Source organism: Podarcis melisellensis (assembly GCF_964234715.1).
Source record: "Podarcis melisellensis genome assembly, chromosome: 8".
Classification (NCBI taxonomy): Eukaryota; Metazoa; Chordata; class Lepidosauria; order Squamata; family Lacertidae; genus Podarcis; species Podarcis melisellensis.
The window spans coordinates 84672172-84697686 of record NC_138540.1 but is presented as its reverse complement, the minus strand read 5'-3'; the positions used below and the strand labels follow the sequence as shown (position 1 = coordinate 84697686).

Genomic DNA, 25515 nt, shown 5'->3' with positions numbered 1-25515 from the left:
TTAGCTGGGATTCCCTCAGGGTCCCTTCCAATTCTGGGTTTCAACCATTCTACTCATCTTTTGCTCCCTGCAGAGAATTGCATTTACAGTGGTACCTCGGGTTAAGAACTTAATTCGTTCCTGAGGTCTGTTCTTAACCTGAAACTGTTCTTAACCTGAGATGCCACTTTAGCTAATGGGGCCTCCCACTGCTGCCGCGCCACTGGCGCTCGATTTCTGTTCTCATCCTGAGGTAAAGTTCTTAACCCGAGGTACTATTTCTGGGTTAGCAGAGTCTGTAACCTGAAGCGTCTGTAACCCGAGGTACCACTGTATTTACTTTTATATCACACCGTTTCCCACCCCCCTCCAAGGAGCTCCACATGATTGTCCCCCAACACTCTCTACTTTTATCCTCACAACAACCCTGTGAGGTAGGTCGAGAGACAGCGATTGTCTGTGTAAAATGGCAGTTTGTCATTGTGTGCTTATGTATTTTCTCTGTGTGCTTTTGTATTCTTTTTATGCACGGTTAATAAAAAAGCTGGACACGGGTGGCACTGTGGGTTAACCACAGACCTTAGGATTTGCCGAATCAGAAGGTCAGCGGTTTGAATCCCCGTGACGGGGTGAACTCCCGTTGCTCGGTCCCTGCTCCTGCCAACCTAGCAGTTCGAAAGCACGTCAAAGTGCAAGTAGATAAATAGGTACCGCTCCAGTGGGAAGGTAAACGGCGTTTCCGTGTGCTGCTCTGGTTCGCCAGAAGCAGTTTAGTCATGCTGGCCACATGACCCGGAAAAACTGTCTGCGGACAAACGCCAGCTCCCTCGGCCAGTAAAGCGAGATGAGAGCCGCAACCGCAGAGTCAGCCACGACTGGACCTAATGGTCAGGGGTCCCTTACCTTTTTTAAAAAATAAAAAAGTTAAAATTTAAGAAAGAGAGAGAGAGATTGGCCCATGATCACCCAGCAAGCTTCATTCATGGCCAGATTGGGGGATTTGAACCCTGGTCTCCCAGGGATGCTCATGTCATGTGCCTGAGATTTTTTGGAATCAGTTTCCCGCCCCTCCCAATCCATTTTACCTGTTTGCCTGTCCTCACCTGTAGCTTCACAGGGAGCCCTAATGCTCATCTAGCACATTTCCTCAAAGGAAAACAACACAACAACCCCCTCCAGTGGCTTCTAGGAGTTTTGCAGGACTCCGGAGGTTGAAATCTGGAACTGCAGAGGTTCAGTAAAAAGGCAAAGGTACCCCTACCGTTAGGTGGAAGTGAATCCGCAACCTGATTGGCCTACAGGAGAATCCCAGAATTAGCCAATCACGTGTGACCCATTGTGTAAATAATGTATATAAAGCAGATATTTTGGGGAAACCTTTCATTCCTCACTACTATGAGCTGAATAAAGAACATGAAATCCACACTCAACTCCAAGTATATTTCACTTAGTCTGTGTTATTTGCCTTTGGGTCTCAGAGTGAAATGAGCATCTAAGAAGTACCAGAGCCCAAACTCCCCAACTTCCAGCCAGGCTCCCAAGATGTGGCTATTACCATCTTACCGAAAGGAATTCAGGTCTTGGCCTGTTTGTGCAAAGAAGCAGGCACGCAACACACTCCTTTAAAACAAGACGCTTTATTGCAGCTGCCAATTAGAAATTCCATTTCTTCCTTGAGCCAAAGAAGGTGGGTGTTGCATAGAAAATGCAGCTGGGTGCTTGTGACTCCCTTCCCCTCCTTCTTGGCTCAGTACTGAATGTACGAAAGCTCCACATCTCCGTCAATCTCGAGCATGTCGATGCGCTGGAAGTTCTGGTAGCGATGGTTGTAGTTGAAGAGCGGTTGGCCGTTGGCAAACACCTTGAAGCGCTGGTTGCCGCAGCGGATGGAAAGCTGTTTCAGGGTGGGGAGAAGGAGAGCGTCAGAAAAGGCTTGTCGGATCGGGCCCACGGCCCACCCAGTCCCTGTTCTCACAGGGGCCAAACCAGATCCCTGTGGGGGAACCTGTGAGCAGGAGTCGAAGCCCTGAGCGCTGTCCCTTCTGCCACAGAGCAAGGCTGGCCCCAACTTAGCTCAATATTTTATTGAGGATCTGTCAATTATTCTGTATGGTTTCTGCTCATAGCTGTCAACTTACAGATATGAAAATAAGGGACCAGCAGCCTCGAAAATCAGGGATCAGCAGCCAAAATAAGGGATTTTCCAAGCACAGCTATGTTCAACTTCTGAGCCCCTCCGAGCCAAAGGCAGAAAGCCCAGCCAGCAGCCAAACGAAGCCTCAAGCGGTGGTTCCCACAGCGCAGCAACCCGGCAAAGGGGATGCAGCAAGGAAAACCACCGTCACCTCTCTGCTGGGAAGCGCTGAGCAAAGGCAAGTCCCCAGGCAACGCGGCCGATTTGATCGGCACAAGGCATGCAAGCTCCACCCCCCAGTCGTTCTTAGACTCCTTATTGGGTGAGCAACACAGCCAAGCAACACAGTTGGAGCCTCGCTCCTCCCTGGCCGGCAGGGAGGGAAGGAGAGGAGCTGCTTCCTTTGAAACCCGGGAAATGTAAGGGACATCCATCAATAAGGGACAGCAGCGGGACACGATGCTGGAATAAGGGAGTTTCCCGCCAAATAAGGGACGGTTGACAGCTATGTTTCTGCTGCGTTTGTGATGTTCTGCTCTGTTATACGAGGAAGGAGATCCCGACTGAACGTCAGGATGAACTTTCTGACAGGGAGAGTGGTTCGACAGGGGAATGGCCTCCCTCAGAAAGTCGTGAGCTCTCCTGCCTCAGAGGTTTTAAAGCCGAAGTTGGAGGGCAATCAGCCATGGATGCTTTTAGCTGAGATTCCTGCATTGGACTTGGGTCCCTTCCAACTCCACAATTCTATTATTGTTTGTAAGCCGCTTTGCTATTCACACGAATGAAAAGCAGGATTCAATTTTGGCCCCTGAGGCAGACCACAAAAAGGCGGTGGCCCCCCAACAGGAGTGGAGACCTACACTGGGAGCAAGAGGGGAATAAAAGTCGAGAACAACTCCCATCTTTTGCAGGGGTGCAATTAGTGCCAGCACCGTCCGTTAAGAGTTTGGGTGTAATCTTCGACACCTCCCTTTCCATGGAGGCGCAGATTGCAGCTATAACAAAGGCGGCATTTTTCCATCTCCGCCAAGCTAAGCAGTTGGCTCCTTACCTCTCTCGCCCTGACCTAGCCACTGTGATCCACGCGACGGTCACCTCCAGACTGGATTATTGTAACTTGTTCTATGTGGGGCTGCCCTTGAGACTGACCCAGAAACTCCAGCGGGTGCAGAATGCCGTGGCGAGACTCCTTACGGAGTCCTCGCTGTGGGATCACATTCACCCGGTGCTATACCAGCTGCACTGGCTCCCGGTGGAGTACAGGATCAGGTTCAAGGTGCTGGTTTTAACCTTTAAAGCCCTATACGGCCTAGGACCCTCGTACCTATGGGACCGCCTCTTCTGGTATGTCCCACGGAGGACCTTACAGTCTTCAAACAAAAACATCTTGGAGGTCCTCGGCCACAGGGAGGTTAGGCTGGCCTCAATCAGAGCCAGGGCTTTTTCCGCTGTGGCCCCGATCTGGTGGAACGCTCTGTCACAAGAGACTAGGGCCCTATGGGACTTGACATCTTTCCGCAGGGCCTGCAAGACAGAGCTGTTCCACCAGGCCTTTGACCAAGGCGCAGTCTGACCCCATCATTTGGGGTCATAGAACTCTAGCCCAATGGTTGCCATTAATTTGATTCTGAATTGATTTTAAAATGAGTTGATTTTAGAATGTTCTGTTACTTTTATTGTTCTTACCGCTCTGAGCCCGGCTTTGGCTGGGGAGGGCTGGATATAAATTATTATTATTATTATTATTATTATTATTATTATTATTATTATTATCTGAGGAGATCCTCAGCATCTGCCTTCACCAAGAGGACACAGAGGGGGTGGCATGGGGGTGCCAAAGAAGGGGCAGATCTGGTCTCTGAGCAGCGTGCCGCAGTTGCCGCTGCCATTCTTTGGGCTCAGGATCTGCTGCCCTTATGGACCATAAAGGTAATGGGAAAGGGACTCCTGACCATTAGGTCCAGTCCTGACCGACTCTGGGGTTGCAGCACTCATCTCGCCTTATTGGCCGAGGGAGCCGGCATACAGCTTCCGGGTCATGTGGCCAGCGTGACTAAGCCGCTTCTGGCGAACCAGAGCAGCGCATGGAAACGCCGTTTACCTTCCTGCCGGAGCGGTACCTATTTATCTACTTGCATTTGATGTGCTTTCGAACTGCTAGGTTGGCAGGAGCAGAGACCAAGCTCACCCCGTTGTGGGGATTCGAACCGCCGACCTTCTGATCGGCAAGCCCTGGGCTCTGTGGTTTAACCCACAGCACCACCCACATCCCCTTATGGACCATAGACTCATAGAATTGTAGAGGTGGAAGAGACCCCAAGATTCATCTAGTCCAACCCCCTGCAATGCAGGAATCTTTTTCCTGAAGCAGGAATCTTTTGTCCAAGCAACTGCCACGGAGCGATGACCCTCTTCCCTGGATTTTGGTTTGTTTTTTTGCAGCGAGAAACATCACCAACTAAACACGTGCCCTTCTTCCCGTGCCACAGAGTCAAAGTTATTTAACTGCACCGTTTCTCCCCAATCCCACCATCCCATCCTGGCTGGGGCAGATCTCAGCTCTGGGCAAATGAACACTCACGTCAAAGTATTGCCCGGCTTGGAAGGGGTTGACAGACAGCTCCCGTTCCTCACGTCCCCATTGGCCATTCAGGAAGCTGTTCCTGACCACAACACGCTCATTCATGCGGGGGTTGATGTGCAGGGCCGTATCCGGGCCAGCTTTGAAGTTGATCCGGAATCTGGAAGAGGAGGAGGAAGGAAAGGATTCGTAAGAAATCAGTCTTTTAGCACTGCGGCACTTTGAAACTCCCTGCCTATGGACATCAGGCAGGCGCCACCACTCGACTCTGTCAAAAGCTATTTTTGTTTTGATGGGTGTTTAGAATGGTGGCATGCTTTTAGTTTACTAAGTATTTTTTTTTAATTTTCACTAATCTTACCGTTCTGTTTGTTTCGCAAACTGCTTTGAGGTTTTCTGCAACTGTATATCGATTTTATGGCACGAATGAATAAATAAATGAATAAAATAAAAATATCCGTGCTGGGTCAAATCAAAGGCCTCCTGTTTCCTACAGCAGCCCTGGTGGACAACTCTGGGGAGCCCACAAATCAGGGGAACAAAGGAAACAGACCCCCACACCCTTGTTAATTTGTCTGCAATTTTTGTTATTCAGAGGTAGAATGCCTCTGACCATGGGGGCTCTGCGTAGCAAACACGGCTTATTGCAGCTGGCAGGCCTGCCCCCTTTTGCAAATCATTCTAAGTCCATTCTTAAAGCCACCTTTGGGCGACGGCGCCTGCGTCTTGTCGCAAGTGAATGCCGTGTGCTAACTTTTCACAGAAGGAAGGAATTATTTTGTGTGGCATAACCTGAACCCGTTGCCTGTCAGTTTTCATGGAACAATCTCTGGGGAACCTGAGGCCATGCAGAAGCTGCCGAACTACAGCTGGGAGGTTGCAGGTTCCTCATTCTCTTGCACAGCGCACGGAAAGCCCCATTTTGTTATCACTCTCAGCCTCTAATAGCTCTGGGATTCAGCAAGATGAAACCCGAACTCAGGACTCCTAATTGGGCTGAAGAGCAGTGGGGATCTGAGGCTCCAAGGAGAACCAGGTGGAAAGTGGGTCAAATTGCTGTGAGGGAGTAGTGCGCAATGTCTGCATTAATGCCATTCCCTGGTCTAAAAGAAAAGGGCTGCCACTTATTCACGGAAACAGGCAGAAACAGGACGGCTTACTGTTTAGCGTGTGGTGGAATGAATCCTCTCAGCACGATGGTCTTCTTGGATCCCAGCCCTCCGGCGAGGTTTCCTCGGTATGGCACTTGCTGAAACACGAGTTTATAGAGATATATGACGGCGGGAGTTGAAAAGCATATTCATTGCAGGGGGCTGGACTAGATGACCCTTGGGTCCCTTCCAACTAACACTAAGATTCTATGATTCAAGACAATATGCAATACTTTCTCAAGCTACCAGTGTGTCTGGAACACAGGGATGTTTCGGGGCTAAGACAGACAAGCTGGGGAAAATGTGGCCCAAGCTTAGGAGGACATCAGAGCAACCCTATACCTGGATCAGGCCCCAAGGCAGATGCCCATAGGGCATGGTTAGGCAAACTAAGGCCTGGGGGCCGGATCCGGCCCAATCGCCTTCTCAATCCGACCCGCGGACAGTCCAAGAATCAGCGTGTTTTTACATGAGTAGAATGTGTCCTTCTATTTAAAATTCATCTCTGGGTTATTTGAGGGGCATAGGAATTCATTCATCCCCTCCAAAAAAATAGTCTGGCCCCCCACAAGTTCTGAGGGACAGTGGACCGGCCCCCTGCTGAAAAAGTTTGCCAACCCCTGCCATAGGGGAAGTTTGCAAGCAGGAACTGAGCGCAGCAGCACTTTTTCCTATTCCAAGCCAGCAATTGCAAGCCAGCAATAAATCACACTGTGAAAGTTGGAGTTAACTCTTTATTAGCCAAAAAACACGATCTGCACAGAGAAGGGCCTCAGTTGAAGATTGCAGGCTCTGGACTGGCTGAGAATGAGCAAGGAAAGAGAGAAAGGAAGATATCAACAAATCCCGCAAACACTTACCGGGTGATAGGAAGCAGGAGCATTCATCACCTGTGAGGGAAGAAAGCCCAAAGAGGTCATTTACCTGTTCAGCATCCCCTCAGAGACTCCCAACCTGAATCCCATGAGCACCGGGAATAAAAAGCCGCTGAACCAGCCTTTCTCCTTTTGTTATTTTCATTTATTTATTGCGTTTCTTTCCCATCTTCTCCTCCGGGCAGCCGAAGGTGGGATACACAGTTCTTCCCCTTCTTCCTTTAATCCTCACAACACCCCTGTGAGGGAGGCTAAGCTGAGAGGCAGCCCAGCGGGGATTCGAACTGTGGTCTCCCAGTGTTAAGTTGTGGGTGAACGTATCAGACGACACAGCAGTTCTTCAAACAGCTCTTGTTTATTCACAGGCCAGAACAGAACTGAACTGAAGGGTTCAGCCAGCCTGCTTATACAGAGCTCCACTACAACGCAACAGTAACCACTTTCTGTAACTATCCAATCACTGAACGTCACTTTCAATCCCTTATTTGCATATGAGTGAAAACTATCTACAGTATCCCCCTGCTGGCCAAGGGTGAGAACTTCAGTACATAACACCCAGGTCTAACACTTTAATCACACTGGTCAGCTCTAAGCAAGTCAGCCTGCTGGGAAAGTTTTATGCTTCTTCCCCCTGTCTATTCGCAGTACTTACGGGAAGGTTGGGAGACGGGTACGCTGGCATCATGCCCTAAAGAGAGAGAGAGAGAGGGAAATTATAAAGCGGGGACTAAATTCTGTGCCAGCGTCAAGAGGTTGGCACAATCGGGCATCTGCCTGGTGCCCCAAACCCAAAACAAATTAAATACCTTGCGATGCAAATACAGTTATCAGAATACACAAAGCGCAACAGACTGAATAATAATAGCTGTGAAGATTTTATTGGTTAATTCCTAACGTAAAGGTCTAGTCCAGTATGTGCAACATATACCGTTCATATATACGGTGTATAACCCATGATACATTTCTTTTTTTCTTTTTCTTGTTTAATATACATTTTTATTAGTTTTCACATATATTTTCCAAACAGAACATCTCATCTTATACAACATTTTGGCTATTTTAGCCTGAGACTTCCATCAACCGCCTCTAATGATTTTCAAACCTCATCTCTTAATCTTACATTTGTTATCTTAACTGTTGCTTTTAATAACTTAAAATCCATTCCCATAAACCTTTTCTGCAATATTTCATATAGCTCTCCTTACAAAACTTCTTGTAGTCCTACACGCAAAGTCAGTTGGTTACAATTGTCTTTCAAATAACTTGTATATTTACTCCAATCTTTCAAGAGTTTCCGATCCCAATACATTTATTATTTTCTTATCTTTTCTTATAGTTTCTTCTTGTGAGTTCCTGTATAACACAATCCTTGTGGTAGCAGTCTACATCGGCTGTGTTGTTCTCGTTACCTTGAGGACTTTTCTAGTTTTACCTAAGGATTGTGTTCTATAGGAACTCGCAACCAATAAAATGTTCACAGTTATTACCGTATTTTTCACTCCATAGGACGCACTTTTTCCCTCTTAAAAACTAAGGGGGAACGTCTGTGCATCCTATGGAGCGAATGCAGGGGGGAGGCAGGCACAAACACAAAAAGCCCCCAAGAGCCGCATACAAGCTCCGCGTGGCTCTTGCGGGCTTTTCCCCAGGAGGGAGAAGGGACTGACGCAGCCAGTCAGTCCCTTCTCCCTCCTCGAAGAAAAGCCCGCAGGAACCACGCGCTGCTTAAAGGGTGCGCGACTCCTGCGGGCTTTTGCAGGAGGTGGGGGAATTGCCATAGCCGCGCGCAGCCTCTCTAGCCGGGAGAGGCTGCACGCGGCTATGGCAGAAGCCAAGACAGCGAGCGGGATGGATCGCGCCGGCTGCCTTGGCTTCTTTAGCCACGCTTCTTTAGCCATGCTGGAGAGGTTTAGCTCCCGGCTGGAGAGGTTTCGCGGCTATGGCAGAAGCCAAGACAGCCAGTGGGATGGATCCCGCTTGCTGTCTTGGCTTCTTTGCTCTTTGGGGCTCGGGGGGGGGGACCTGGGCTTCACCCGCAGCCCCGAGAAGCTCTGGGAGAAAAAAGCTCTGCTCTTTGGGGCCTGGGGGGAAATTTTTTTTTTCTTGATTTCCCCCTCTAAAAACTAGGTGCGTCTTGTGGTCCGGTGCGTCCTATAGAGCGAAAAATACGCCTGTTGCGCTTTGTGTATTGCGGTGCCCCAAACCCATTTGTAGAGAATTTGAAAGCCATTGCTGCTGCTTCAACAAACAAGAGATCAGAACACGGGAGAATAAATTTTGCAAAAGCGATTTTTAAAAGTGTGGCCTATAGAGACTATTCAATTGAGGTTGTGGTGCGGCAGAATTTGTCAGACCTGCACAGAACTCTCCATTTGGCCTCCCGAGACATAGATATCTATTTGTTCATGTCTATCTGCTCCACCTTTTCCTCCAAGTTGCTCAAGGAGGTGTAAGAGGTCCTCCCCCCCCCCCAGTTTATCCTCACAACAACCATGTGAGGTAGGCTAGGCCCAAGGTCATCCAGTGAGCTTCATGAATGTGTGAGGATTCAAACCCTGGTCGCCTCACTCACAGCCCGGCGCTCTAACCACTACGCCACACTGCCTCTCATCCCATCTCCCCAGCACCACACACACCACCCAAACACAACCTGTGCCCTGCCCAGGCCCCGCCCCCTTGAAATTCCCCGCCTCCTTGCAGTACTTACAGGCATCCCCATTGGTGGATACTGCTGCCCTGGCATCCCGGGCATCCCGGGCATTCCCTGCACCAGAAAGAGAAACAAAGAAGATTGAGGCAATCGTCTGCGTCCACTTCATGGCTGGGGAAGCAGCGGGCCTCTTCCCGAAATCTGGCTCTCTGTCTGTCTTCAGACTACAATTCCCATCATCCCTGACCACTGGCCTCGCTAGCTGGAGGCGATGGGAGTTGTAATTCAAAAACAGTTTGGGAAACCCTGCTTGTGGTGGACTTCAGGAGACAGAAGAGCAATGTCCAGCCACTTTTGATTGATGGGGTCTGTGTGGAGAGGGTAACAACGTTCAGATTTTTGGGCATTGAATTAAAAGAGGATCTGTCCTGGAGTGTCAACACAAGGGGGCTTGTGAAGAAGGCACAGCAGAGACTGTACTTTTGGAGAATTCTAAGGAAAAACCATCCTCCGCAGAAACTGCTGCTTGCCTTCTATCACTGTGCCATTGAGAGCGCGCTCACTTATGGCTTATGTGTGTGGTACGGAAGCTGTACTACCCAGGACAGGATGGGGTTGTGCAGAGTTGTTAAGGCAGCAGAGAGCATTGTTGGCTGCCCACTCTCCACCTTAGAGCAGATTTATGCCACAAGGTGCCATAGGAAGGCACTGGACATAGTAAAAGATCCATCGCATCCTGGTCACTGTCTCTTCGAGCTCCTGCCGTCGGGACGGAGATACAGGACGATGAAGACAAGAACGAGCCGTCTCAAGAACAGCTTCATCTCCAGAGCGATCTCGGCCCTGAATGGGAGGCCTGGACTTTGAAAGTCATCTAATCTGCCTTGCTGTATTATACTGTATTGTTTTAATTAGTGTTTTTATAGTTGTTTTGATTTTGTGTGGAGTGCCCTACCTGGGTGGATGGAGCAGCCAAGTAATTTCGTTGTCCCCGAGAGGGGGCAATGACAATAAAGATATTAACTAACTAACTAACTAACTAACTAACTAACTAACTCTATATCAGCGACGGGGAGCCTGCAGCCTTCCAGATTTTGCTGAACTACAACTCCCATCAACCCCTGACCACTGGCCGATTGGCTGGGGCAGCTGGGAGTTGCAGTCCAACCACATCTGGAAGAAGAGTTTGGATTTCATATCCCGCTTTATCACTACCTGAAGGAGTCTCAAAGCGGCTGACATTCTCCTTTTCCCTTCCTCCCCCACAACAAACACTCTGTGAGGTGAGTGGGGCTGAGAGACTTCAGAGAAGTGTGACTGGCCCAAGGTCACCCAGCAGCTGCATGTGGAGGAGCGGGGAAGCGAACCCGGTTCACCAGATTACAAGTCCACCGCTCTTAACCACTACACCACACTGGCTTCCCCAACTCTGGAGGAGAAGGAGTAAATCTCATCTCTCTCCTGTTCTGCTCAAAGTCAAGGAGCCTAGAACTCGAGGCCAGTCAAGCTGTTTTCATGGGTTCGGAGTGGGGTCACTCTGGATGGTGCCCTAAGTCCCTCCCAATTCTTGGGATCCTGTACCCAATGAGGGTTGCCACTATTTTGGCACCTATGGCAAAACCTTTCCCCTTCTCCCCAGCAGAGAGACACCATTACAGTGGTACCTCGGGTTACAAACACTTCGGGTTACAGGCTCCGCTAACCCAGAAGTAGTACCTCGGGTTGAGAACTTTGCCCCAGGATGAGAACGGAAATCGCGCGCCAGCGGTGCGGTGGCAGCAGGAGGCCCCATTAGCGAAAGCACGCCTCAGGTTAAGAACGATTTCAGGTTAAGAACGGACCTCCAGAACGATTTAAGTTTGTAACCCAAGGTACCACTGTATTTCATTTTGTGACTCTTAACAGGGCCGGCTCTATCGTTTGGTAGAGTGAAGTAGCCACCTCAGCTGGTTTTTGCCCATCGCAAAGAGGCAGCAAATTGATAGCCATTTATTGCTGCTTCATTTTCGCTGTTTGTGGATCTGCTGTTTTCCATTCCTCAATCTTAAGTTCAGTTCTCCAGATTCCTGCAGCAATTTGCAATTTAACCCTCATGAAAACTCGCCAGCATCTTAGTGCAAATTTCTCCTAGCGAGCACTATTTAATATGCAATTTAGGCTAACCCATTTTGGAAGCCATTTCTCCCTTATATGCCATCTACTCTATTGCGTTAACTCTTATTCGCTCTTGCGTGCATTTTGGGAAATGCTGGATGTCTGGCGAACCACCCTGCAAAATTCAGGGTGGTGTGAGTTTTGCGGATGGGCTGTGTTTCGCTTTTTGTATTGTTTCGGATTTGCCATCAAATGGAAATCGAATCCAAGTCCACCCTCATCTCTACTTAGGAGTGGGAGACCTCAGGCCTGGGGGCCAAATGTGGACCTTGAGAACTCTTTATTTGGCCACTACCGCTCTCCCCAAGCCCTGACCCATCTCCTTAGGCCACACCCCCTCTCCTTAGGCCACTCCCACACAGACCACACCCCTATCTACAAGCTGTGCTTTGCAACCTCCTTTTTGCCTTCTTGGAATGTGTCTTTGAACTCTGATAAAGATTCTCACTTGCCTGATTGGTGGAAAGAGAGGGTGTGTCTGTGCATGAGAGTAAATTAGCATCCATTGCTCCACCCACTTTTGCTGCTGACCCCTCCAACTGCTGCCGCATGGCACCCCAGAAACCTGTCCAGAAGGGAGAAAATGGTACCCCTTCCACAATCTCGGATGCTCACCCCGCCTCCCATCATGGCAGCTCCTCCTCCGATGGTGGTCACTGACTGCAGCTCCAGGTCGCCATTGGCCTGCACAGCCTGGACTCGCTCAGGTGGGATCCTGTGGCCAAAGGTGCAGAAGGGGTTCCTGTTCACAAGGATCTGCCAGGACACAAATGAGGAGGAGGTGCAAGTGAGCCCCTTTGCAGCCCCCCGAGAGTCTGCCCCCCATCATTTCAGCCACTCCATTCCATTCCTACCCATAGCTGTCAACCGTCCCTTATTTGGCGGGAAAGTCGGGATCTCCTTCCTTGTATAACAGAGCAGAACATCAGAAACGCAGCAGAAACATAGCTGTCAACCGTCTCTTATTTGGCGGGAAAGTCCCTTATCCCAGTGCCGTGTCTCGCTGCTGTCCCTTATTGATGATGTCCCTTAAATTTCCCGGGTTTCAAAGGAAGCAGCTCCTCTCCCTCCCTCCCTACCAGGGAGGAGGGAGGCTCCAACTGTGTTGCTTGGCTGTGTTGCTCACCCAATAAGGAGTCTAAGAACGACTGGGGGGTGGAGCTTGCATGCCTTGTGCCGATCAAATTGGCCGCGTTGCCTGGGGACTCGCCTTTGCTCAGCGCTTCCCAGCGGAGAGGTGACGGTGGTTTTCCTTGCTGCATCCCCTTTGCCGGGTTGCTGCACTGTGGGAACCACCGCTTGAGGCTTCATTTGGCTGCTGGCTGGGCTTTCTGCCTTTGGCTCAGAGGGGCTCAGAAGTTGAACATAGCTGTGCCCCTTGGAAAATCCCTTATTTTGTCTGCTGATCCCTTATTTTAAAGGCTGCTGGTCCCTTATTTTCAAATCTGTAAGTTGACAGCTATGTTCCTACCCCATCTCCCACTTTCCTTCACACCCAGCAACCCTACTGAAGAGCGAGCCAGCAATAAATCACACTGAGAAAGTTGGAGCGAACTATTAGCAAAGACACTATCGGCACAGGGGTGTTAGGCCTAACAGGCATAGCAGCTCAACTCCAGTCGGTCTTGCCACAATGAAGCGGTGGCTGAGACCAAAGGTCCCAGCCTCCCCACAGATGCTTAAGTCCCCTTGTCTCCAGGGTTCCCCCCCCCCCCAAGCAATTGGAGACTGTGCCTGCATGAAGCCAACCTCTCCGACGCCCTGTTCATGCCTCTTCTGGATCTGGGAGAAAAGCAGATCTGGGAGAAAAGCTTATTGCAGCAGGAGGGGTGGGGCACACATCTGTAGAATGGCAATTTATATTGGTCTCATCATGGTATGTTTGCACTAGTTTGCACATTTTGCATAATTACACGGATGTCAAATATTGTTGAACATTCCATGACATCAGAGCAGGAGGCTGCTATTTAACCTATTAGGGACGCGGGTGGCGCTGTGGGTTAAACTACAGAGCCTAGGACTCTATGGAGCCTAGGACTCCGATCAGAAGGTCGGCGGTTCGAATCCCCGCAACGGGGTGAGCTCCCGTTGCTCGGTCCCTGCTCCTGCCAACCTAGCAGTTCGAAAGCACATCAAAGTGCAAGTAGAGAAATAGGTACCACTCTGGCAGGAAGGTAAACGGCATTTCCGTGCGCTGCTCTGGTTCGCCAGAAGCGGTTTAGTCATGCTGGCCACATGACCCAGAAGCTGTACACCAGTTCCCTCGGCCAGTAAAGCGAGATGAGCGCCGCAACCCCAAAGTTGGCCACGACTGGACCTAATAGTCAGGGGTCCCTTTACCTTTACCTATTTAACCTTTTGTGTACAGACATCAGCATCTCCTGCATTCAGGCTGAACAGACGGCGAACTCTGGGACCCACACAGAGAATCGGTGGGTCTGACACCCTTGGGTGCTCACACAAACCTGGTATCCGTCGGGGTTGACGATGATGATGACCTCGAAGTGTGAACCCTTTTGGAGGGGCATGCTATGGTGTTCCTCCTTGCCCCACTTGCCCCCTTGGAAGGTGTTCAAGACGACCTTGTCTTTGCCATCAAAGCGGGGGTTGAAGTGTAGGGCAATGTCGGCCCCGTCGTTCAAGCCACAGACAAAGTTCAGGCTGAATCTGGAAACCATGGATGGAAATAAATGGAGAAAACAATAAAATATAGTCAGAGGGAAACCTGTTTGCTGTTATATTGTGTTGCCCACATTTTCCACCCCACTTCCCGTAAGGCTTGATTCACACTGAATTTGGCATCCTTCAAAGGGTGGCTTCCATTTAAATAACAATAGGCAAGTTACTAGCCCTCATTGCTCATATATATATATATATATAGCAAGTTACCAGTCCTTGCTTCGGAATACGATTCAAAACATGCAAGGAGCAGGTTCTAAGGCTAAAGTATCTGAAGCTAAAATGCGCACATTTTGGAAAACTGCTTTGAGGTTTTATTAAAGCCCTAAACGGCCTTGGTCCTGTATACCTGAAGGAGCGTCTCCACCCCCATCATTCAGCCCAGACACTGAGGTCCAGTGCCGAGGGCCTTCTGGCGGTTCCCTCATTGCGAGAAGTGAGGTTACAGGGAACCAGAAAGAGGGCCTTCTCGGTAGTGGCACCCGCCCTTCAGATGTGGAGGAAATAAGCAGCTATCTTCTTTTTAAAAGACATCTGAAGGCAGCCCTGTTTAGGGAAGTTTTTAGTAAACACTTGATTGGAAGCCGCCCAGAGTGGCTGGGGAAACTCAGCCAGATGGGCGGGGTATAAATAATAAATTATTATTATTATTATTATCAGTCAAGAGTTACAGTATATGAATGTCATGAAATCAATATAGTCCATTGAGAAGAAAGTTCTGCTGAGATCAGTTGGGCTTACTTCCAGTTAAGTGGGTACAAAACTGCAGCCTAAATGAGGATTTATAGCAGCCAAGAAGCAATGACGTAGCTTCTAGTTCTGATCTAGGGTTAGGAGAATAAAAAGAATAATCATATCTGCTCTCTCTCTTTTTCCCACGTTTGCACAAAACTACATTAATGTGGAAGTTTCTTGGTAGAGGATGTGTGCTTTTGCAGAATATGCAGAGTTAAAGGGAGAGGATATATGACCACACTTTTTTTTAAAAAAAAAATCTATTTTATAAAATGTATATACCACTTGAGTGTAAAAAAACAACCACCTCAAAGCAGTTCCCAAACATAATAAAAGAATAAAATTCTCAATAAGAGCAGTTTGCAAACATTCGAAAAACAATTAAAATCGACGATAAGCTGAAAACAGGTTAGAACACGTGTCCAACGTTCTACATGTCTGGATAGACTTGCCTTTAAAAAAAAAAAGATGTTTGGGGCATTTCCTAAAAAAGAGTTAATTGAAGGTTTCAATAGGCGGGGAGTTCCAAAGTGCATGTGCTACCACACTAAAATATTTCATACGGATGTGGAAAGGGGTGTTTTGTGGCACCTGTAAGGAGGCCAGGTCTGCAGATCAAAAGCGGTTGAGCGAGCATAAAAGGGCTCAGGCGATCTCGCAGGTAAGCTGCTCCCAGGTGGTCAGTCCTAGTTCTGTGGCCACCCCTCCTTCCCAGAAAGGACCCCTTACCTCTTGGTATGTTGTGGAACCATCCCTGCCACATATATGGACATGCCGGGGCGAAGACCACCGGGGACCGGCTGGGTATGAGGGAGGGGCTGAAAGACAAGAGGTTTGGGGGGGTGTGACAGATGCAATATATATGGTTACCAGATTTTTTTCAATGAATCCGGGGACACAAAAATTACATGCAGAGACATCACCTTGCCGACAAAGGACCGTATAGTTAAAGCTATGGTTTTCCCAGTACAGTGGCACGTTGGGTTAAGAACTTAATTCATTCTGGAGGTCCGTTCTTAACCTGAAACTGTTCTTAACCTGAAGCACCACTTTAGCTAATGGGGCCTCCTGCTGCTGCCGCGCCACCGCTGCACGATTTCTGTTCTCATCCTGAAGCAAAGTTCTTAACCCGAGGTAATATTTCTGAGTCTGTAACCTGAAGCGTATGTAACCCGAGGTACCACTGTAGTGATGAATGGAAGTGAGAGCTGAACCATAAAGAAGGCTGATCGCCGAAGAATGGATGCTATTGAATTCTGGTGCTGGAGGAGACTCTTGAGAGTCCCATGGACTGCAAGAAAATCAAACCTCTCCATTCAAAAGGAAATCAGCCCTGAGTGCTCACTGGAAGGACAGATCGTGAAGCTGAGGCTCCGAAGAAATACTCTGGCCACCTCATGAGATGAGAAGACTCCCTGGAAAAGACCTGATGTTGGGAAAGATGGAGGGCACAAGGAGAAGGGGACGACAGAGGATGAAATGGTTGGACAGTGTTCTCGAAGCTACCAGCATGAGTTTGACCAAACTGCGGGAGGCAGTGGAAGACAGGAGTGCCAGGTGTGCTCTGGTCCAGGGGGTCATGAAGAGTCAGACACCACTAAACGACAACATGCTTTATTATCCCTAATTACATCTATACATTAGCTGTTTTGCTGTATTGAGAAGTCCGGAGGAGGAGAGAAACCTGGGAGGAGCTGAGTTAGAAGCAGCGTTTGAGAATACGATGGTGGGATGATCACAGAATCACAGATTTGGAAAGGACCTCTGAGGGGCACCTCGGCCAACCCTCTGCAATGGAGCTACCTCAATTTAAGCAGCCTCAACTTAAAAGAGCATAAGGCTTCCCTGCTCCAGTTTGACTTCTGCAGTTCCTTGCCGTCGGAGACATGCTCTCGTTCACGCTCTCTCTCACGCTCAGCTGCCCAGCTCCACCACCGCTCCAGTTGGCCAAGGGGATCAAAGTCATTTCACCCCTCCAAGCCTTGCCCAGCAGAGAAACCGCGCCCCTTGTGCCCCTCCTGGACAACTGCACGCCATGCGCCCATGACTCCCCCGATCTCCTGCCTCCTTCCTCCTTTGTTTTGAGAGTTTAACAGGGTGCGAGAGAGGAGCTTTGCACCTTGCCCAGCAGAGAAGCTGCTCGTCTTGCCTGGGCAACGGCCGCCCACCTGCGATCTCTTCTCTTCCTACCCCTCCATCTGCGTATTACTCCAGGAGAGCAGGGTGTCATGTTTCCCGGGGACATTTAATGAAATCCGGGGACATTACGGGGACGGAATTTGTCTGAGCACAGATTTGCAAATCCGGAGACTGTCCCCGGAAAACGGGGACGTCTGGTAACCCTACAATATACCGAGATCCAAGTTTCTGCATCTGAGGTAAAGGTAAAGGGACCCCTGACCATTAGGTCCGTTTACCTTCCTGCCAGAGTGGTACCTATTTATCTACTTGCACTTTGTGCTTTCAAACTGCTAGGTTGGCAGGAGCAGGGACTGAGCAATGGGAGCTCACCCCGTGGCGGGGATTTGAACCACCGACCTTCTGATCAGCAAGTCCTAGCCTCTGTGGTTTAACCCACAGCGCCAACCGCGTCCCAGCTTGCAAAAATGTATTTGGTGGCTATTCTCTGCCTCCACTGTCAATAGGCCATAATTCTTCTAAATGCCTGTTTCTGGAAACCACAGGAGCAGAAAGGGCTCTTGAGTTCGAATCCTGATTACAGGTTTCCCACAGGGATCTGGATGGGTGCTGGACGAATTGGGCCACTGGCTCTTCTGCTGTATTTATGTATATCAGGACAAAAAGGTGCCTATCTTGAGAACCCTGCACTCAAAGCCCTGAGCGTTTTCCCCGATAACCTTTTCTTTATTTTTGAATGCAAAACAGGTTCAGAAATTGTCGAGGAGAACTTGGAATGGCCCGAGCTGCCAGCTCATCCTTTGCTTTGCAAGATCGGTTGGGAATCTGCAGAAAGCGCCGTGTTAATTATTAAGCCATCCAGCTATGAAACGGACTTGCTTAGGGTGGAGCAGACTGGCTGAGGTCCAAGCCGCAAATGAGTTCGGCTTTTATCCACAGGATCTGAACTTGGGAAAGGTGCGTTGAGGAGGAGGTCGGGTGGCTGGCCGGCCGGCCACGTACCCTTATCAGATCTTTGCACGCACAAAACTAAAACGGAAAAAACCAAGGAAGGGGAACTTTTCTGCCAGCTGGGTCAGACTGGCGAGATCAGGATCCAGGATTGAAGTGCCCTCCCCACCCCCATTTGAAGGAAGGCATAGGTCTTGTTGTATCAACCCAACGGGCCCCCTAACTGCGCATTAGGGAGCCGGGCTCAAACACTGCGCTAGGGTAGGAAGCACACATGGATTAATTGGGGCAACAAAATTGACCAAACGCTTCAAATTCCGGGCTAAAAGGGAAATTGGAACAGGTGCATTATATACCTGGCAAAGTCCCCATCAGGAAAAGGAGCACTGGAGCGAACCAGGCAGAGGGCCTTCTTGGTGGTGGCGCCCGCCCTGTGGAACGCCCTCCCACCAGATGTCAAAGGGGAAAAAACAACTACCAGACTTTTAGAAGACATCTGAAGACAGCCCTGTTTAGGGAAGTTTTTAACATCTGAAGGACTATTGTATTATAATATTTTGTTGGAAGCTGCCCAGAGTGGGGTGTAAATAATGGGTGGGGTATAAATAATAAATTATTATTACAGTCATACGTCGGGTTAAATATGCTTCAGGTTGAGGGTTTTCAGGTTACGCTCCACGGTGACCTGGAAGTAACGGAACACGTTACTTCTGGGTTTTGCCGCTCGCGCATGCACAGACACTCAAAATGACGTCATGCGCATGCGTGGAAGCGGCGAAACGTGACCTGTGAATGCGCAGACGCATGTTACGTTCTACTCAGGATGCGAATGGGGCTCCAGAACGGATCCTGTTCGCATCCAAAGGTACCACTGTATTATTATTATTATGTTAAAAAGGTAAAGGACCCCTGACAGATAAGTCCGGTCGCGAACAACTCTGGGGTTGTGGCGCTCATCTCGCTTTACTGGCCAAGGGAGCCGACATTTGTCCACAGACAGTTTTTCCAGGTCATGTGGCCAGCATGACTAAGCCGCTTCTGGCGAAACCAGAGCAGCGCACGGAAACACATTTAGGACCTTAAAAAATGTTCAGTTTGCTGCATTGAGTAAATTGCCTGGTTTTTAGAACTTTTCTTCCCCTCCTTGACAAATCTCCCAGGGGAAATCTCTGTGCAGTGCAAAGGATTCTGGGACATAGTCCGGGATGCTGCCCAGGTCAGAGTCAGGAGGCAACCTTACTGGCACATCCCAAGGTCTGCGCCAAAGTTGGCTTCCCAACTTTGAACTCCTTTGGGGGGGGGTCAGTCCTTGTCCTGTTTTTCTTTCCCCTGGTTCTTACTATCTGCTCACCTGCCCACCCCACAAATGAGCAAGCAAGCAAGGAGTAGAGATAGGCAGAGGAGCAGGAACTCGGAAAGAGTGGAAGCGGTGGCAACCAAAGGATTTCTAGAGGGGCATTACCCAGCGTTTTGCATTTGACTTGTGCTGTTTTTAAACTATATTGAGTTTAAACTCTATTGAGGCCTGGCATTATTTATATTGTGTGGACGCAGGTGGCGCTGTGGGTTAAACCACAGAGCCTAGGACTTGCCGATCAGAAGGTCAGTGATTCGAATCCCCGCTACAGGGTGAGCTCCCGTTGCTCGGTCCCTGCTCCTGCCCCCCTAGCAGTTCGAAAGCATGTCAAAGTGCAAGTAGATAAATAGGTATCACTCCGGCGGGAAGGTAAACGGCGTTTCCATGCGCTGCTCTGGTTCGCCAGAAACGGCTTAGTCATACTGGCCACAGGATCTGGAAGATGTAGGCCAGCTCCCTCGGCCAATAAAGCGAGATGAGTGCCGCAACCCCAGAGTTGGTAACGACTGGACCTAATGATCAGGGGTCCCTTTACCTTTGCTAATTTTAATAAAAGTGCAACCAAGGGGGTGGGGAGGGCATGCAGGTACGTCTGTGGAGTGCGTTCTGTGTCACAATTGCCGTGACGTCCGCCACCCTTGATAAAATTGACAGCAGGTCACCGGTGTCAAAGCCATTTGCTAGGACAGTTCAGTGGCCTAAAATCCCAGTTGCGGCAAGTGCTTTCTAAAGGAACTGCTCACGTATGGTGCCTTGGCAGTTCTTAGACTGGGGGAATGGGGAGATTTGGAGGGGCTTGTTCTCAGACGGAGTGCTTGAACTGAACTCCAGGCATTGCAAGCTTCAGAAACACACAGAACTCTTAGATAAAACGGTAGCAAATTCTTCTCCAGAGAGAAGGTTACTTATCAATACAAATCTACAGTAACCTCAGATAGGAAAACCTGTTTGTGATACAAATTGAAATGAAATTTAAAGGCGCCTTAGAGGCCGCTCTGCCAAATGCTTCTGTTTGATTTAAATAAAGAAATAAATGAGGGCTGATCCACACTTCCCTCTGAGCTTTAAAGTTCTGCGTCCAAGCTCTCTCTCTCTCTTGCTCTGGAGTTTCCCCCACGATAACCTGATCTTTAAATGTGAATTGGAGCCAACTGCAATTCGCAGAAGACGCGAATTATCGTTCATGGCGCTTCAACGTTAAAGAGCTGGGTTGTTGTTGTTTTTTTTTTGGGGGGGAGATCTGGGCCAAAAGAGAGAGAGAAAGAGAGCTCAAATGCAGAGCTATAAAAGCATGAACCTGTGCCTGGATAGAGCAGGGCAAAAGGTGGCTATTATTATTATTATTATTATTATTATTATTATTATTATTAGCACCCTGCCCATTTGACTGGGTAAGAGCGAATGAGCTATAAGTTAAACAGAACAATTGCATTTTTAAAATCCCAGAGCAGGTCTTGGGGGGGGGGGGGTGAGAAAGGGAATGGAATACTCAGGTTAAGTGACGGCAAATTTTATTCTTTTCTTGCAGAGAATGCGAGAGCGCAGATTGCGCAGGGAGAGATGGAGGCGGAAGGCTTACCGGATTGTAGGTGGGCATGTAACCGGGTGCTGGGACGAAAGCCATGGTGCCGCAGTCTGACTTCTGCTCAGATGTGGATCACGACCGGCTGCAGGAAAACCTCCCAGAGCCACCCGTAATACTTTTATAGCACCTGGCTCCAAAGGGGTGGAGCAGCCAGGAGGTCTGGCAAGGACCCACCCATCTCAACAGGTGAGGAGCTCACCTGTCTTATCCTCAGCCCAGACTTTCTCCAAGGACTCAGTCGGGGAGGGGGGAACCTCGTGGGCTGTTCCACAATGGAAAATTTGGGGGGTTTGCTTCTATTTTGGACTACCTAGTGGTTGCAGCAAGGAAATAAGTGGTCACCAGGGTTTAGTGCTGCAGAGAGAGATTTGTCTATCCGCCTGAGCTGCTCTGGTGCTTTTAACAGCCCGACAGGCAGAAATCTCACAGGCCAAGCGTCCCATTTTGCTTTCCTCCGTGCCAGGAAAACAGTTTCACCTGTGAAACATCTGTATATCAGCAGCTCACCTGGGATAAATTTTGCAAGGGGCTGGGGGAAACGATTCGCCTAGCTGCAGAGGAGATCTACTGGATTCAGGGCAAGAAGAACGAGAGCTGTTGGCCGGTATCTCTTTGCTAAGAGCCAATCAGCTCTGAAGAATACGCAATACTAGTTATCCTCAAAGGTTTGTGGTCGTGTGAGTGGGACACAGGCGCTCAGAGAGTTAGTTAGGGCACCTCACAAAATTCCCACAAGGGCAGTTTCAGACGTCAGGAAGGTGCCAGAGCAGATATGGGTGCTTTAGAGCTTGGGTAATTTTAGCCCCCAAACTCGTCACATCCTACATTTCCCCCAAGCGTCCAGGAAAAAAATGGGACACCCTGTTTTCTCTCATGAGAGCACAGCAGTCATTTGGGGTGACGAGATCTTGTGCAATTCCACGCTGATATCTTACCCTTTTAAAAAAGCACATTTTCTGGGCTGTGGTGTCATGCAATGCCCTAAAACACGCATTTTGGGGGGCAGTGCAAACACATCCACCCAAAAATCATATCTTTGGATCTCTGTGACTTGTGTAGGAGAGCAGGCAGGAAGGTGTGCGTCTCAAGATGTGGACTCAAGATGTTGGACGATCGGGTTCTGTCCATGTGCAGAGTTCACCTCTCGCCGCTGAGTAATACCTCGAAAGCGGCTTGAATGAAACAAACTCAAAGCAGGAGTGAAACCGGGGTGATCACCCCGGCAGGGAAAGTTTCAAAGGTATGTGAGCAGGGGGACAGATCCACAGGCGGACAGTAAGGTAAAGGTAAAGGGACCCCTGAACCTTAGGTCCAGTCGTGACCGACTCTGGGGTTGCGGCACTCATCTTGCTTTATTGGCCGAGGGATCTGGCGTATAGCTTCTGGGTCATGTGGCCAGCATGACTAAGCCACTTCTGGCGAACCAGAGCAGCGCACGGAAACGCCGTTTACCTTCCTGCCGGAGTGGTACCTATTTATCTACTTGCACTTTGACGTGCTTTCGAACTGCTAGGTTGGCAGGAGCAGGGACCGAGCAACGGGAGCTCACCCCGCCGACCTTCTGAACCGCCGACCTTCTGATCGGCAAGTCCTAGGCTCTGTGGTTTAACCCACAGCGCCACCCGCGACCTCCCCCCCCAAAAAAAATGCTTGGGTTTGCCACCTGAGTGCTGGCGGTGAACCTGTTTGCTGGAGTTACTCAAAACATTTAAAGCTCTATGGTGCCACTTCAAATTGATATCACTCCCCTCCCCCCAAGAATTATATAAGACTATATGAAACTTGCCGAACTGACCGGGAGACTCCGAGACCAGAGAGAAGAGACGGTGGAAGAAGATTGGGAGAAGTTTAAAGAATATCTGAAAAAATATGTTAATATTTAAATCCTAGAATAGCTCTGGAAGTGGATATAGGCTGTAGGGTTAGAAGTAGAAGATAGGGGATTTTAAAATAGTATTATTTGTAAGTGATAAAATGTGAAGATTTCTATGGTAAAAGTAAGCGTGATAAAAAAAATGGCTAGAAATTATGATATATGTAAGCTGCTAAAGTTGAGGTAAAATGAAAATCAGATGGGTGGACTTGTGGAAGCTCACCTAACGATGTTTAGAAAAAATAAGGATAAGACAATAATTAGTTTGGGTTTTTTTGTGTGTGTTGTTCGGTTGTGTTATAAAATGAATAATTTTTTTTGGGGGGGGGAAGAATTCTGGGAGCTGTAGTTTGTTATGGGTGCAGAGAGTAGTTAGGGGATTTTTTTTCCCTCTCTCGCAACTACAGTTCCCAGAGTGACTTAACAGCCAATCCCTCTTCCCAGGGAAGTCTGGGAATTGTAGTTCTGTGAGGAGAGTCTCCTAACCAATCATCAAACTATAGCCCCCAGGATATATATATATATATTTGGAGGGGGGGAGCTGCAGCTCTTTAAAGTGGCACAAAGGTGGCATCGAGGAAATTTGAGGGCATCGTACCTCCCTGGCTTCAAGCCCAGCCGTTGACATTCTCCTCACCCGAGACCTCTGCCCCTCTCTCCTTTCTTTATCTTGGCTAGCAAACCTTTCAAATGCCCTCCCTGCGGAGCGGGTTGCCTCGGGAACTGGCGTGAACACCCTGGGAGGAAGCAGCTACAATAAACCCCCAAGACTGTTGTCCCTGGGAAACCAATATTGGTCATTAACAGCTGGGTGCGCTGTTTGCTGTGGCTGGGCTGGGCAGAGGGAATGAATTGACAGCAAACATTCCCGGAGCCTTGCTTGTGGAAAAGGAGGGTGGGTGAGACTGGGTGAAGTGGCAGGTCTTGGCAGGAACCACCTGGGAGTGGCGAAGGATGGGCTGGGTCCAGGGAAGGGGGCACTGTGGGGAGGGCACAGATGAACCTCATAAATGGAGGCAACGCCCCACCGGTTGGACTCTGGACTGTGGCAGCCAGCTGGAAGACGGAACAACGGGATGGGGGCCCGGGCACCCAAGAGTCGGTGCCCGGGTTGCCAGCCCACTCGAACAGATGTATGCCAAGGCCGCCCGGAGACTTTTTGCCGCCCGAGGCAAAGGGCAAGGAGGTGGTTTCCTCAGACAGGCGCTGAGTGGGTTGGCATTTGGAGTGGGTCTCCAGCTGTTTTTGGACTACAACTCCCATAATCCCTTGCGAACAAGACCAGTGGTCAGGGATGATGGGAATTGCAGTCCGAAAACAGCTGGAGACCCAAGGTTGGGGAACACTGGTCTAAACCACAGAGCCTAGGGCTTGCTGATCGGAAGGTCAGCGGTTCGAATCCCCGTGACGGGGTGAGCTCCCGTTGCTCGGTCCCTGCTCCTGCCAACCTAGCAGTTCAAAAGCACACCAGTGCAAGTAGATAAATAGGTACCACTCCGGCAGGAAGGTAAACGGTGTTTCCGTGCGCTGCTCTGGTTCGCCAGAAGTGGCTTAGTCATCTGGCCACATGACCTGGAAAGTGTACGCCGGCTCCCTCGGCCAATAAAGCGAGATGAGCGCTGCAACCCCTGAGTTGGCCACGACTAGACCTAATGGTCAGGGGTCCCTTTACCTTTACCTTACGTATAGCAACGAAGCGATGATATACACGTTCAGCAAAGGGCTATCTCGCAAGGGGACAGCCACAAGGGACACGCTGTTCTAACGTTCAATACCTTATCCTTCCTAATAATTTTTTATTTGTACCCCACCCATCTGGCTGGGTTTCCCCAGCCACTCTGAGCGGCTTCCCACAAAGATTTAAAAATACATTAAAATGTCACACATTAAAAACTTCCCTTAATAGGGCTGCCTTCAGATGTCTCCTGAATGTCAAGTAGTTGTTTATCTCTTTGGCATCTGATGGGAGGGAATTCCACAGGGTGGGTGCCACCACCAAGAAGGCCCCCTGCCTGGTTCCCTGTAGCCAGAGGCCTGTGGGAAAACAGTAAGCAGGATTTGTGTAACAGGATAGTGCTCTGTCATCCTGGGTTTCCAGCAACTGGTCTTTGGGAAACCCAGTCAGATGGGCAGCATATATATATAAAGGGTAAAGGGACCCCTGACCATTAGGTACAGTCGTGGCCGACTCTGGGGTTGAGGCGCTCATCTTGCTTTACTGGACGAGGGAACCGGCGTTTGTCCGCAGACAGTTTTTCCGGGTCATATGGTCAGCATGACTAAGCCGCTTCTGGCAAACCAGAGCAGCGCACAGAAACGCCGTTTACCTTCCCGCTGGAGCGGTACCTATTTATCTACTTGCACTTTGATGTGCTTTCGAACTGCTAGGTGGGCAGGAGCAGGGACCGAGCAACGGGAGCTCACCGCATCGCGTGGATTCAAACCGCCAAACTTTTGATCAGCAAGTCCTAGGCTCTTTGGCTCTGTAAAAGATTATCATCATTATTTATTTGTCCCAAATCTTCTAATATCTGTCGACAGTGTCCACAAACTCTGCTATGATGAGGGAGAGAAAAAAATTCAGTTTTCCCTACACTGACTGGCTGCAACTCTCCAGGGGGTTTCCCCCAGTTTTTGCCCAGAGATTTAGCCAGGGTCTGAACTTGGCATCT

At 49.4% G+C, this 25515-nt stretch overlaps 1 protein-coding gene across 1 annotated transcript; it reads right to left on the bottom strand.

Moving 5' to 3' along the window:
* Positions 1-1600: 1600 nt before the first annotated feature.
* Positions 1601-21082, bottom strand: LOC309376107 (galectin-4-like). The gene is made up of 10 exons (XM_081922296.1): positions 20965-21082; positions 15668-15756; positions 13990-14191; positions 12140-12280; positions 9428-9484; positions 7373-7408; positions 6706-6735; positions 5855-5943; positions 4695-4854; positions 1601-1873 (listed from the first exon to the last, which is right to left on the bottom strand). The coding sequence occupies exons 1-10, from the start codon at positions 21007-21009 to the stop codon at positions 1727-1729; spliced, it is 996 nt and encodes a 331-aa protein (XP_081778422.1). The 5' UTR covers positions 21010-21082; the 3' UTR covers positions 1601-1726.
* Positions 21083-25515: the final 4433 nt, after the last annotated feature.